This window comes from Ascaphus truei, chromosome 14, assembly GCF_040206685.1.
Source record: "Ascaphus truei isolate aAscTru1 chromosome 14, aAscTru1.hap1, whole genome shotgun sequence".
NCBI classification, from domain to species: Eukaryota; Metazoa; Chordata; class Amphibia; order Anura; family Ascaphidae; genus Ascaphus; species Ascaphus truei.
In genome coordinates, this window is record NC_134496.1 from 43,964,699 (window position 1) to 43,978,446 (window position 13,748).

Consider the following 13,748-nt stretch of genomic DNA (forward strand, 5'->3'; position numbering starts at 1 on the left):
AATGCAGAGAGCCGCGATCGCCATCTAGTGGCTGTTCGCGCCAAAAAAAATGGCGCGATTTTCAACATTTTTCCTCTCCACCAAGCAGCTGGCGCTCCGCGGCTGGTGGACAGGGGGAAAAAAAAAAACGATTTTTTCCCCACTAGTTTCAACAGCGCTTATAGCGCTGTTGAAACTCTCCATATGCAGAAAGGCAGTTTTATGCCCTTTCTGCATATGGAGATAAAAACTCTCAAAAAAAGCTACATTTTTTCCCCCTCTCCAATTCTAAAATTCGCTGCTCTCTGCATGAGGCCCAGTATCTCTTATTTATTTATTTTATAAAATGTTTTACATGGAAGTAATACATTGAGAGTTCCCTCGTTCTCTAGTGCAGGGGAGCGCAAACTTTTTGTGCTGCGCCCCCCTGTCTCTCTGCCCCCGGCTCTCGCGCCCCCCTGCCTTCCTTCAGCCGCGTCAGATGACGCTGCGTGGGCGTGTGACGTCAGGTCACATGGTGCCGCGGCGTCTATTGACGCCGCGTTGCCATGGCGACGCAACACAGGCGGCTGAATCCCGGTAAGTAAACAGTTGCAGGGGCCTCACGCGATCCCCCGGCATTTAATTTAAATGCCTGGGGGAAGAGCGCGGGGCCTCTGCAACTGCCCGCGCCCCCAGCACAATCTCCCGCCCCCCCTGGGGGTCGCCCCCCCACTTTGCGCACCGCTGCTCTAGTGTGTCCTGGGCGCAGAGATATAACAATACAAGGTTACATTAAGTGAACAGGGTTATACAGTCAATTCACAGACATGTCATGGACAGGTAGAGTTGGAAAATTGGGTACAGGGGATTACTGGGCTGGACAGTCTGAGGGACACAGTGTCAGCTTTAGTAACCTGTTATAGAGTGTAAATTTGGGCAAACCACTAGAAGCAAAGGCATATGAATCTTCTCTGTTAGAAAGTTAGTAAGTGAATCCCAAGAGGGAAAGTAGCTGATAAGAGAAAGCCCTATGGGGAAAGATCAGGAATAATCACCGCTATAGTAATTTGATAGGAGTAATAAAAAAGGTCCTTAGCGCTTGCTCCTATCACACACTGTTTAGACCAGGGGTGCTCAGCTCGGGTCTTTCACCCCCCAACAGGTCAGGTTTTCAGGATATCCCAGCTTCAGCACAGGTGGCTCAATCAGACCCAGCTTCAGCACAGGTGGCTCAATCAGACCCTGCTTCAGCACTGGTGGCTCAATCAAAGGCTCAGTCTTTGACTGAGCCTCTGATTGAGCCACCTGTGCTGAAGCTGAGATATCCTGACAACCTGACCTGTTGGGGGGCTCAAGGACTGGAGTTGAGCCCCCCTGGTCTATAGCCTCAAGGTGTTGTTAGCAGAGTGCCCAAATCAAAGCTTGTGCTGTTTATTCAGCCGGAGTGTTTAAGTAAACATGGCTTATCAGTGAGTTGTTAGCAGCTCATAGCTTGCAGCAGGGCAGCCTTATCATGTGTATTAAAGAGCTTGCAGCTTTTATCAGTTAGCAGCACTCTTATCTTCTTACATGTTTGCCTATAAATTTACATAGTCACACGGCAGATGAGGTTGAAAAAGACATCTGTCAATCGAGTTCAATTTATGCTAAATTTAAATGACAGCTATTTATCCTTTATTTGTATATACAGTATTTTGATGCAGACACATCATCCAATGATAGGAGAGGGAGTGGCTCAATGAGTAAAGACACTGGGGCCTATGCAGAGAGCAGCGAATTTTAAAATTGGCGAATTTATTAAAAAGTAGCTTTTTTGGAGAGTTTTAATCTCCATATGCAGAAAAGTGCGAATTCTGCTATGTTTAACATGGATGCGTGTGGCGAGTTTAAATTGGCGAGATGCGCGCTTCAGAAATGTGTTAAAACAAATTCGCGCCTTTTTTTTCCCCTTTGCAATGGCCGCGAGCGGCAGTTTTTTTTGGCGAGGCAAAACGGAGACAATCGCGCCATTTTATTGGCGCGAACAGCCGCTAGATGCCGTTCGCGCCTCTCTGCATACGGATATTTTTAAAACTGGCGAGATTGAGGTTCTCGCCAGCCGCGAGGCGAGTTTTACAAATAGAAAAGAAAAATTGGCGCGTTTTTCGGAACTCGCCATTTTCTGCTGCTTTCTGCGCGATTTTCTCCAAAAAATGGCGAATTTCGAAATAGCGCTGCTCTCTGCATAGGCCCCACTGACTCGGTACGTCACACAGGGAACCCTGGTTCAATTCCCGGTGTCGGCTCCTTGTGAGCTTGGGCAAGTCACTTTATCTCCCTGTGCCCCAGGCACCAAAAACATAGATAGTAAGCTCCACGGGCAGGGACCTGTGCCTGCAAAATGTCTCTGTAAAGCGCTACGTAAAACTAGCAGCGCTATACAAGAACATGCTATTATTATTATGATGTCTCATGAGGGGAAAAATAAATTCCTTCCTGACTCCAAATATTGGCAATTAGATTTTTCCCTGGATCAACATCCTTCCCAGGCTTACTTACAGTATTTGCTATATCCCTGTATACCTTCCTTTTCCAACCTTTCTTTTTGAAGATATATATATATATATATAAATATATATATATATATATATATATATATATATATATATATATATATATATATATATATAACAAAAGGAACAGAAAGCGCACGGCCCATAGCATAAAATCTATGACATTTAGATGACATGGGCCGTGCGCTCTCTGTTCCTTTTGTTGCAGGGGATAAATACATGCGAGGCGGGAGGGGGGAGAGTTAGTGAGATGGATGGGAGAGAAATACATGGGTAGAGGGTGGGAAATAGAAGTGGCTCGTGAGGTGGGAAATGTTGTGACTGACCCCTGTCGAACCTAATATGTGTCAGCCAGATAGGGGTTCCCCGAGATTTTTCTAAACTAAACGGTATCCTAGACCAGTGTTTTTCAACAGGGGTTCCTACGAACCCTTGGGTTTCCCTAAAGGGTTCCCTGAAATTTTCAGTTTATTTGAAAATGGTACCAAACATAGAAGAAGTTACAATACATCTGATCTCAGACGCGCTATTAGAGAGGGTTGGGGTTCCTTACAATGCATCTTATCTCAGACACGCTATTAGAGAGGGTTGGGGTTACTTACAATGCATTTGATCTCAGATGCGCTATTAGAGAGGGTTGGGGTTCCTTACAATGCATCTGATCTCAGACACGCTATTAGAGAGGGTTGGGGTTCCTTACAATGTATCTGATCTCATACGCGCTATTAGAGAGGGTTGGGGTTCCTTACAATGTATCTGATCTCATACGCGCTATTAGAGAGGGTTGGGGTTCCTTACAATGTATCTGATCTCATACGCGCTATTAGAGAGGGTTGGGGTTCTGCATAATTTCACAATATAATGTTATTCCTTAACAAAGAAAAGGTTAAAAAAAACAAAAAAAACCCAATGTCCTAGACTATATCCTATTCAAGCTTAATCGTTTACTTAAAGCACAAGCTTTGAATTTGGGCACTACTGAGGTAATGTAGAGGTTTCAGCTAATATATGATAGGAGGAGCAGCTAATATGTGATAGGAGGAGAAGCTTATGTTGTTAGTTCAGCAGGAGTGTATTCATTTAACACTCTTGCTGAACTAACAAGTAACTAACTAGCTCAAAATGTGGGCATCCTACTGTTGGCATTTTAAGGCTCCAGATAGTGGGTGTGACTGGTTATGCCAATTACCCGTTTATATGAAGCTGAGATTTTCCTACTGCCTATGTAGCTTACCAGCCGAAAAGTTGTATACTCCCTGCGCATACTGCGAGACTTCACATGTTGATGTGGAGGAATGGTTAACGAGATGAACAAAAACAAAATTGCTTGAAAGTTATAGGGGGTTTAAGTGCCCGTTTGAAGTTCTTTGCTCAACACCAGGGGTAATGCAGAGAGAAAAGCACAAGTGGGTAACCAACTGTTAATGCAGCATTGAGTGAGATGTGCAGACAAATCACTGTTCGGTCTGTATACAGGCATACCCCGCTTTAAGTACACTCACTTTAAGTACACTCGCGAGTAAGTACATATCGCCCAATAGGCCAACGGCAGCTCACGCATGCGCCTGTCAGCACGTCCTGAACAGCAATACCGGCTCCCTACCTGTACCGAAGCTGTGCGCAAGCGGGGAGACTATAGCCTGTTACACATGCGTTATTTACATCAGTTATGCACGTATATGATGTTTGCAGTATAGTACATGCATCGATAAGTGGGGAAAAGGTAGTGCTTCACTTTAAGTACATTTTCGCTTTACATACATGCTCCGGTCCCATTGCGTACGTTAATGCGGGGTATGCCTGTATAAAACAAGCAGCCCGACTGACACAGAGCTTTGATTTCTTTTTCCAGGAGGACCTGAGGCTGGCACTCCAGCAAGGCGCCACTCTTCTCTCCCGTATAAAGAAACCAGCGTCCAAAGACTCAAGCCAGCAACTTAACCAGGACGAAGTAGAAAACATGGCCACAGTCGAAAGGTTTGTACGGTGCACACTGATCTAGTTAATTCCGTGACGTGGGAGTTTTATTAATAAACTCGCCAGACCTCTGTGTCTTATGCAGGAATTCTTATTGAATGTTTATCAACGAACTGTCTACGTTCATTATGGGCAAATAAAAGGCAGATCCTTTTGTGTCTTCGCGCCTCCCCTTCCATTAAACGTTTTCATGCTACATATTAAGTACCACGTGCTTTATCTTATCTTGTGTTATATTTAAGTCACCGTGGAGACTCTGAACAGGGGTGGAGTGATTTGTATCTTGTTTGTTCCACCAGTCAGTTTTGTATTCAGTAATATAGTTATCAGTTATACCAGGCGTGCTCAACTCCAATCCTTAAGCCCCCCCAACAGGTCAGGTTTTCAGGATATCCCCGCTTCAGCACAGGTGGTTAAATCAGAGGCTGAGTCGAAGACTGAACCTCTGATTGAGCCACCTGTGCTGAAGCTGGGACTGATTGAACCGCCTGTGCTGAAGCAGGGATATCCTGAAAACCTGACCTGTTGGAGGTGCTATTCTGTGACGTCACCCAGCTCTGCCGCCGAGCAGCACCTTGATTATACCAGGGAGAGAGGGCAGAGGAGGGGTGGCTGTGAGTGGTTCGCCTTCATTGGCTGAACCGCTCATGTGACACGGCCGTCACAAGAAAAAACTAAGGGCCTCATGCAGAGAGCAGCGCTATTTGCAATCTCGCCATTTTTAGGAGAAAATCGTGCTAAAAACAGCTGAAAATGGCGAGTTAGGGAAAACGCGCCATTTTTTTTTTCTATTTCAAAATTTCGCCGCGCGGCTGGCGAGAATCTACATCTCGCCAGTCTGAAAAATAGCCGAATTCAGAAAGGCGCGCTCGCCATCTAGCGGCTGTTTTTAGCGCGATTTTCGTCAATTTTCTCCGCCAACTAAAGTTGGCAAGAAGCAGGAGCTCGCCGGCCATAGGGAAAAAAAAAAAATGCGCGATTTTTTTTTTCCCCTTTCAGCTGCGCGCATCTCCTTATTTACAATTCTCCACGTGCAGTAATGCTAAAAATAGCGGATTTAGCCCATTTCTGCATATGGAGAATAAAACTCTCCATTAAAGCTACTTTTTCTTACACTCTCCAATTTATTCTAACGCTGCTCTCTGCATAGGCCCCTAAATCCTCGGTCTCTTCCCCAGCCGTCCGCTTCGCAGCACAGTCGCAGCGCGACCGTCGCCAGCGGTATGAGCATTTCCATAGGATTTTTGCTTTTTGTTTTGGTGCAAATAATCAGTAGTGACACACTGTGTGCTCATTTGCATCTCATTACCCAGAATCCCTGTCTGCAGCGGAAGCATTGTATAATAAGAGATAGTAAGGAATAGCAGGGTTCCAGACTTGTCTGAGACCGAGACCGGCGAATGTGCTCACAAGGGATATTTATATTTGCTCTATACTTTGGTAATAATCCCCAGTAGCAGATGCTCCCCACTGGTACTGGAAGATAGATACTGAGGCATAGGGAGCTAGAGACCTGCATCCAAAACCTGGACTCTTCTTGGGGGAGGAGATAACATTTTAGGGATGAAAGTCAAGAAGTATGTCATTATTCTACACCAGGGGTAGCAACTTCAGTCCTTAAGAGCTACCAACAGGTCAGGTTTTCAACATATCCCTGCTTCAGCACAGGTGGCTCAATCAGTGGCTCAGTCCTTGACTGAGCCACTGATTGAGCCACCTGTGCTAAAGTAGGCTCTTCGACTGAGCCCCCCTGTGCTGAAGCCGGGATACCCTGAAAACCTGACCTGTTGGTAGCTCCCGGGGACTGGAGTTGGCCACCTGTGGTGTACACACAGGGAGCAAGTTAATTTTCAGAAGGGAACTGGCAAACCTGAAAATCAGCTCTGATAGCATCAAAGTATTTACAGACAACGCACGTACAGTACGCATAGCTAACGGCACCCGCTTATCGGCGCACGTCTGCGCCTTCCCACCAGGTTACTGGCCCAGTTGGATGAAACGGAAAAAGCCTTTGAAGAATTTTGGACCCGGCACCACCTGAAGCTGGAACAATGCTTGCAGCTGCGGCACTTTGAGCACGATTTCCGAGAGGTATTTGCGTGAACGGCACAGGATTTCCTTCCATAGTTTAATAAAGTTAATGCGGATGAGGTGTGCTGTGGCATAACGTGGAGCGATTGGTTGTCTGGACAGTAGCTACCAGAATAAAGGATTTATTGTTTTCCAGCAAAGGGGTTAGTGCAGGGTTATCAACCTTTGTTTTGTTAACGAACCCCAGGATTCAATTATGAAATTCTGGGGAACCCCAACGCTCTTTCCCGTCCCCCTCTCTACCTCTCTTACACGCACGTGTGTACACACACACACACACACACACACACACACACACACACACACACACACACACACACACACACACCTCTCCGTGGACCCACCCCCAGGCTCTTGACACCTCCTCCTGATTGACTGAATTACCCAGCAGCAGCCACTCAGGATGGAGGAAGCTCCCAGCCCCCTAACAGCAGCCCTGCTCTCTGCCTGCTCAGGGAAATCCCACGGCACCCCAAGCCGGTCAGGTGACAATATCCATACACGTCCAGAGAGGGAATACCGGTATACACATACACGCCCAGAGAGGTAATACTGGTATACACATACACGCCCAGAGAGGTAATACCGGTATACACATACACGCCCAGAGAGGTAATACCGGTATACACATACACACCCAGAGAGGTAATACCGGTATACACAGACACGCCCAGAGAGGTAATACCGGTATACACATACACGCCCAGAGAGGTAATACCGGTATACACATACACGCCCAGAGAGGTAATACCAGTATATACATACACGCCCAGAGAGGTAATACCGGTATACACATACACGCCCAGAGAGGTAATACCGGTATACACATACACGCACAGAGAGGTAATACCAGTATATACATACACGCCCAGAGAGGTAATACCGGTATACACAGACACGCCCAGAGAGGTAATACCGGTATACACATACACGTCCAGAGAGGTAATACCGGTATACACATACACGCCCAGAGAGGTAATACCGGTATACACATACACGCACAGAGAGGTAATACCAGTATATACATACACGCCCAGAGAGGTAATACCGGTATACACAGACACGCCCAGAGAGGTAATACCGGTATACACATACACGCCCAGAGAGGTAATACTGGTATACACATACACGTACAGAGAGGTAATACCGGTATACACATTCACGCCCAGAGAGGTAATACTGGTATACACATACACGTACAGAGAGGTAATACCGGTATACACATTCACGCCCAGAGAGGTAATACCAGTATACACATACACGCCCAGAGAGGTAATACCGGTATACACATACACGCCCAGAGAGGGAATACCGGTATACACAGACACACCCAGAGAGGTAATACCGGTATACATATACACACAGAGAGGTAATACCGGTATACACATACACGCCCAGAGAGGTAATACCGGTATATACATACACGCCCAGAGAGGTAATACCGGTATACACATACACGCCCAGAGAGGGAATACCGGTATACACATACACGCCCAGAGAGGTAATACCGGTATACACATACACGCCCAGAGAGGTAATAACGGTATACACATACACGCCCAGAGAGGTAATACCGGTATACACATACACGCCCAGAGAGGGAATACCGGTATACACAGACACACCCAGAGAGGTAATACCGGTATACATATACACACAGAGAGGTAATACCGGTATACACATACACGCCCAGAGAGGTAATACCGGTATATACATACACGCCCAGAGAGGTAATACCGGTATACACATACACGCCCAGAGAGGTAATACCGGTATACACAGACACGCCCAGAGAGGTAATACCGGTATACACATACACGCACAGAGAGGTAATACCGGTATACACATACACGCCCAGAGAGGTAATACCGGTATACACATACACGCCCAGAGAGGTAATACCGGTATACACACACGCCCAGAGAGGTAATACCGGTATACACAGACACGCCCAGAGAGGTAATACCGGTATACACATACACGCACAGAGAGGTAATACCAGTATACACATACACGCCCAGAGAGGGAATACCGGTATACACATACACGCCCAGAGAGGTAATACCGGTATACACATACACGTCCAGAGAGGTAATACCGGTATACACACACACGCCCAGAGAGGTAATACCGGTATACACACACACGCCCAGAGAGGTAATACCGGTATACACATACACGCCCAGAGAGGTAATACCGGTATACACATACACGCCCAGAGAGGTAATACCAGTATACACATACACGCCCAGAGAGGTAATACCGGTATACACATACACGCCCAGAGAGGTAATACCGGTATACACATACACGTCCAGAGGTAATACCGGAATACACATACATGCCCAGAGAGGTAATGCCGGTATACACATACACGCCCAGAGAGGTAATACCGGTATACACATACATGTCCAGAGAGGTAATACCGATATGCACATACATGTCCAGAGAGGTAATACCGGTATACACATACACGCCCAGAGAGGTAATGCCGGTATACACATACACGCCCAGAGAGGTAATACCGGTATACACATACACGTCCAGTTTACCTCTAATTTGTTACTAAACCGTGTCCAAATACAGGACAGTCTGGTTCAATACTGGATATCTGGCAACCCTACGAATGATCTGACACCAGAAATTGAACCAGGTTCCCCTGCTTCAAACACAGTGTCATTGTTTTCCAGCCCACTGCTCACTGTTGTGAGTAATGAAGGGAAATGTTGCTGTGGATACACCCACAAGTGACAACAGTTCCAGTGTGTGACATGTTGCCATTGGTATTAATCACTTGGAAACACTAACCCCCAAGGTAACCATGGAATACCTACACACACGTCTCATGTTGGGTTCCTTCTGCAGCTTTGTTCCTTTGTTCACTTCTTTGTAAATTGTTGAGTGTTGTGTTAATAATATTTCCACAATGTGAGGTTTTAACTCCCCGTGACCTAAAGGTGCAATCCCAGACAGCTGACCTACACCAGGAGCGTGCAATTTTTTTTTGCTGCGCCTCCCCCCATGCCTGCTCTCCTCCTGGATACGGTCAGGCGACGGTCGCTGGAAAATCAAATAGAGATGACTTAACAGCGATCGTGACCAATCAGTCGCTCCGTCGCGTCGCGCTTACTATAAGCGCGCGCGACGGCGGCAATGCATTTGTTTTGCTGCGACATGGCGTTGCTGTCGCCGGCACTATGAGCGCAGACTAAGAAACGGACGTATCTTGCTTATCATGGGTAGCCTGGGTTCTATTCCCATATCCAGATACTGAAAAGCGGATCGTACACTGATCACACTTTATTTTGGAGCAGGGGTACGCAGAACGTTTCCTCTGTGCCCCCTCCTTACCTTGTCTCCGGCATCATGGCATGTGACCCCGCGGCGTCATTTGAGGCCGCGTCACCAGAAGCCGCCCGGAGACCAGGTAAGGGATGTTACAGAGGCCCTGCGCGAGATCCCCGGCATTTCGTTTAAGTGCTTTGGGGAAGACCGCTGGGCCTCTGTAAGCGCCGTTGTGCACCCGTTTTGGAGTGTGAACTAACACGCCAAAGTAAACATTACCGACGCACATCCCTTCTTCAGCGTTCCCTCGCTGTGATGGACAATATTGTCATTTTTAAGGGATGTGCATTGGTTTTAGTTAAAACACCTGCACCTCATTCCTCTGGTACTATAATCAGGGACGGGCAAACTCCAGTCCTCAAGGGCCACCAACATGTCTGGTGTTCAAGATATCCCTGCTTCAGCACAGGTGGCTCATTCAAAGACTGAGCCACTGATTGAGCCACCTGTGCTGAAGCGGGTATATCGTGAACACCTATTGGTGGCCCTAGAGGACTGGAGTTTGCCACCTTTGATCTAGACAGTTTTACAGCTATGAGTGAGAGCTTTGCAGACGTGACATAATGACATTTTCTGTCATGGCGCCAGAATACTGGAGATTACAGATCAGATAGAAAGTTACTGTGACGCGCTGCGGGCTGAAAATAGCCCTTTATCAAAGAGTTTATATATATACTTCCTTTAAGTAAACAAGAAACTAGTGATCTTTTTATACATCGGTGGTTGTCAACTTTTTTTTGGTTAGGGAAAACCAGAATTCGATTGTGAAATTCTGGGGACCCCAACCCCCCCCCCCTCGTCTCTTGCCCCCTGTCTCTCGTGTCACCCCCCTCACGCTCCCTCTCTCCCACACTCACTATCCCCTTCTCACTTACACGCAACACTCCCCCTCTCTCTCTCACACACGCTCTCTCTCTCCCCTCCCCCCCAACACACACACACACACACACACCCTCCCCATCCCCCACACAGACACACACACACTCTCTCTCTCTCCTCCATACAGAAACACACAGACACACACTCTCTCTACCCCTCCGACATATAAACACACACTCTCTCTTTCTCCCCCTCTCCCACGCAGACACACAGCAGTGACTGGGCGGCTGCTGTTGTTGCTGAAGCCGGGTCACTGGTATGTGGGGGTGCGGCCGCACCGAGGGGTCTGGGGCAGCTGGGAGAGTTATCCCAGCTCTCCACCCCTTGGCTGCTGTGGAACCACGGTTGAAAATCACGGCTATACATCTTTAAATGTAATGATTTACAGAAGTAAAAAAAAATGAGAGAACCAGCTGTAACTCCATTATGCTGTAAAACTATATATAGATAGAGACAAAAAAACAAACAAAAAGAAACGCAAGCTCCAGAGCGTAAATCTGAGGACAAAAAAAAAAAATAAACAGATTAGGTAGGGTGAGAAAGGGATATTTGAAGACATTGGAAGGGCAATAAAACGGTGACGAGGAACAGCATGGAGGGGGAAGGGGATGCTGCGGGGGAGGATGGGGAGTTGTGGATAAGAACATTGGCAGAGAGGCAGGCAGAATAATGACAAACAATTGAGATAGTTTGTGAGAAAACCCATGTCCGCATTAAGTCCTCTTGTTTTGGTGTCAAAGAGTTTTATCATTCGGAGTTCAAATGTTTTCCGTTCTTGGGGGCGTTTGAACATTCCATTGAGGATTTCGATTTTTAAATAATTTATGGAATGATCTGGTTGTGGGAAATGATGTCCCACTGGAGAGCAGTAGCTTCCTTCTTTGTGGTGTTGTATAGAGCAGGGTACGCAAAATGGGGGGGCGGGAGATTTTTCTGGGGGGGGGGGGGGCACGGGCAGTTGCAGAGGCCCCGCGCTCTTCCCCCAGGCATTTAATTAAATGCCGGGGGATCGCGTGAGGCCCCTGCAACACTCCACTTACCGGGATTCAGCCGACTGTGTGACGCGTCGCCATGGCAACGCGGCGTCATTTGACGCAGATACAAGCTAGGGGGGTGCGAGAGCCGGGGAAGGGAAGATGGGGGGCGCAGCTTCAAAAGTTTGCGCTCCCCTGGTATAGAGTGTCTGTGCATATTCATTCTGCCTTTACATTTTTGACTGGCTTTGCCAATGTAGCATCCTTGGTCACATTTAATCATATATACAACATTCCTAGATGTGCAACAGTATGACCCTTTAACATTGAGTGTTCCATGGTTGTGACTGGCTGTGGGATCGTGGCATATATGTTTGCAGGGTGTGTATATACAGTATGTATGTATGTATATAGTGTTCCTAAGAAGATAAGTTATATAGGTTCTGATTGTATATGGCGGTCATTGATTGGCGTGATTTGGTAAAAACCTTGTCCTTCTCTCTAGTTGAAGCTGGCACTGGATGTCCTGATGGAAATGCAATCTGCTTTTACAGACATTGGAGACCGTGTGTCACGAGTAGTACAACTTCTCAAGGAGCTAAAACAACTGGAAGAAAAAGGACAGGTTGTCACTTATTACTAAGCTGCTATACAATGTGGAAAATAATGCAATGCTTAATGTATCACACACCCCCAGCTCTTACGCTGTACCTATTAATGCCAGCTGTACTTATTGTACCTACTGTGTCTCCGTGAGTGGTTGAAGTTTGGAATCTTCAGCTAAGAAAAGCAGCTGGGAGATTAATCATATGATCATCAGCAGATCAGTCACCAGTGTTAATTAAAAACCATTTCTGTTGAGTGTGTGTGTATGCACATAAATCATAAATGCAACATTACACATAGTTTTACAGTGCACACTTAGAAAGTATCGCTTACCTTGAAGTTCCTCTCTCTTGTACTGACCTAGCAATAAAGTGTACCTATTTTTATATGCCAAGTCTTAGAGGGTCTAGCATCATATAACCCAGGGGGGCTTAACACCCATCCTCAAGCCTCCCCCCAACAGGTCAGGTTCTCAGGATTTCCCAGCTTCAGCACAGCCTCTGATTGAGCCTCTGATTGAGCCCCTGTGCTGAAGCAAGGACTGATTGATGTACCTTTGCTGAAGCAGGGACTGATTGAGGCACAGGTGTTGGAGCAGGGATATCCTGAAAACCTGACCTGTTGGGGAAGCTTGAGGACTGGTGTTGAGCTCCCTGATTTATATGATATCCGACCCGCTAACACTTGAGACAGACCAATGAGATCGACGATGAGAGATCTAACCGAGAGATCTAGCCATGAGATCTAACCAATGAGATAGACGATGAGAGATCTAGCCATGAGATCTAACCAATGAGATAGACGATGAGAGATCTAGCCATAAGATCTAACCAATGAGATCGACGGCCTGTTGGTAATTTTTTTAAATAAGGAAAAATAGAAAAATAATTAGCCTACATCAGTAATAATCCCGCCAGGGCAAGGCGTTACCTGGCCTTGAATGCCCGGGTGGGTTTATAAAGTCTGAGGCGCATCTTCCACCCTGGCCGTGTCCTACGGGTATTAATTCCTGTCTCCCTAGGGACCATCAGCCATTTTGGTTATACGTTGCATCCACTCTGCACTAAATTGGCGTCTGTTAAAATGCTGTGTTGAGCATCTTGCTCCATATTTGCTTCTTGGACATTGCTGTGCGAACCACATATTTTGGCCTTGGAAAGCCTTTACTGAAGTCCATCTGGTTCTCTTATCTTGTCTCCGACGGCACGTCACCATTGCAACGCGACATCACATGACCCCACGGCGTCATTCGACGACGTAGACAAGGTTAGATGAGGGGGGGGGGTGCGAGCAGGGGGAGGAGAGCAGACAGGGGGGCGCGGGGGGAAAAGTTTGCGCACCCCTGCTTTAACCCTTCCCAATC

At 46.9% G+C, this 13,748-nt stretch overlaps 1 protein-coding gene across 9 annotated transcripts in view; it reads left to right on the forward strand.

Annotated features, from left to right (window-relative positions):
- MCF2L2 (MCF.2 cell line derived transforming sequence-like 2) overlaps window positions 1-13,748 on the forward strand; it is a 229,713-nt gene that overhangs the window by 60,138 nt on the left and 155,827 nt on the right. For all 9 annotated transcript variants that reach the window (XM_075570686.1, XM_075570679.1, XM_075570678.1 and 6 more), the window contains exons 8-10: window positions 4,366-4,490; window positions 6,467-6,581; window positions 12,285-12,404. In XM_075570686.1, coding sequence (XP_075426801.1) covers window positions 4,366-4,490; window positions 6,467-6,581; window positions 12,285-12,404 — 360 coding nt within the window. The remainder of the gene's footprint in view (window positions 1-4,365; window positions 4,491-6,466; window positions 6,582-12,284; window positions 12,405-13,748) is intronic.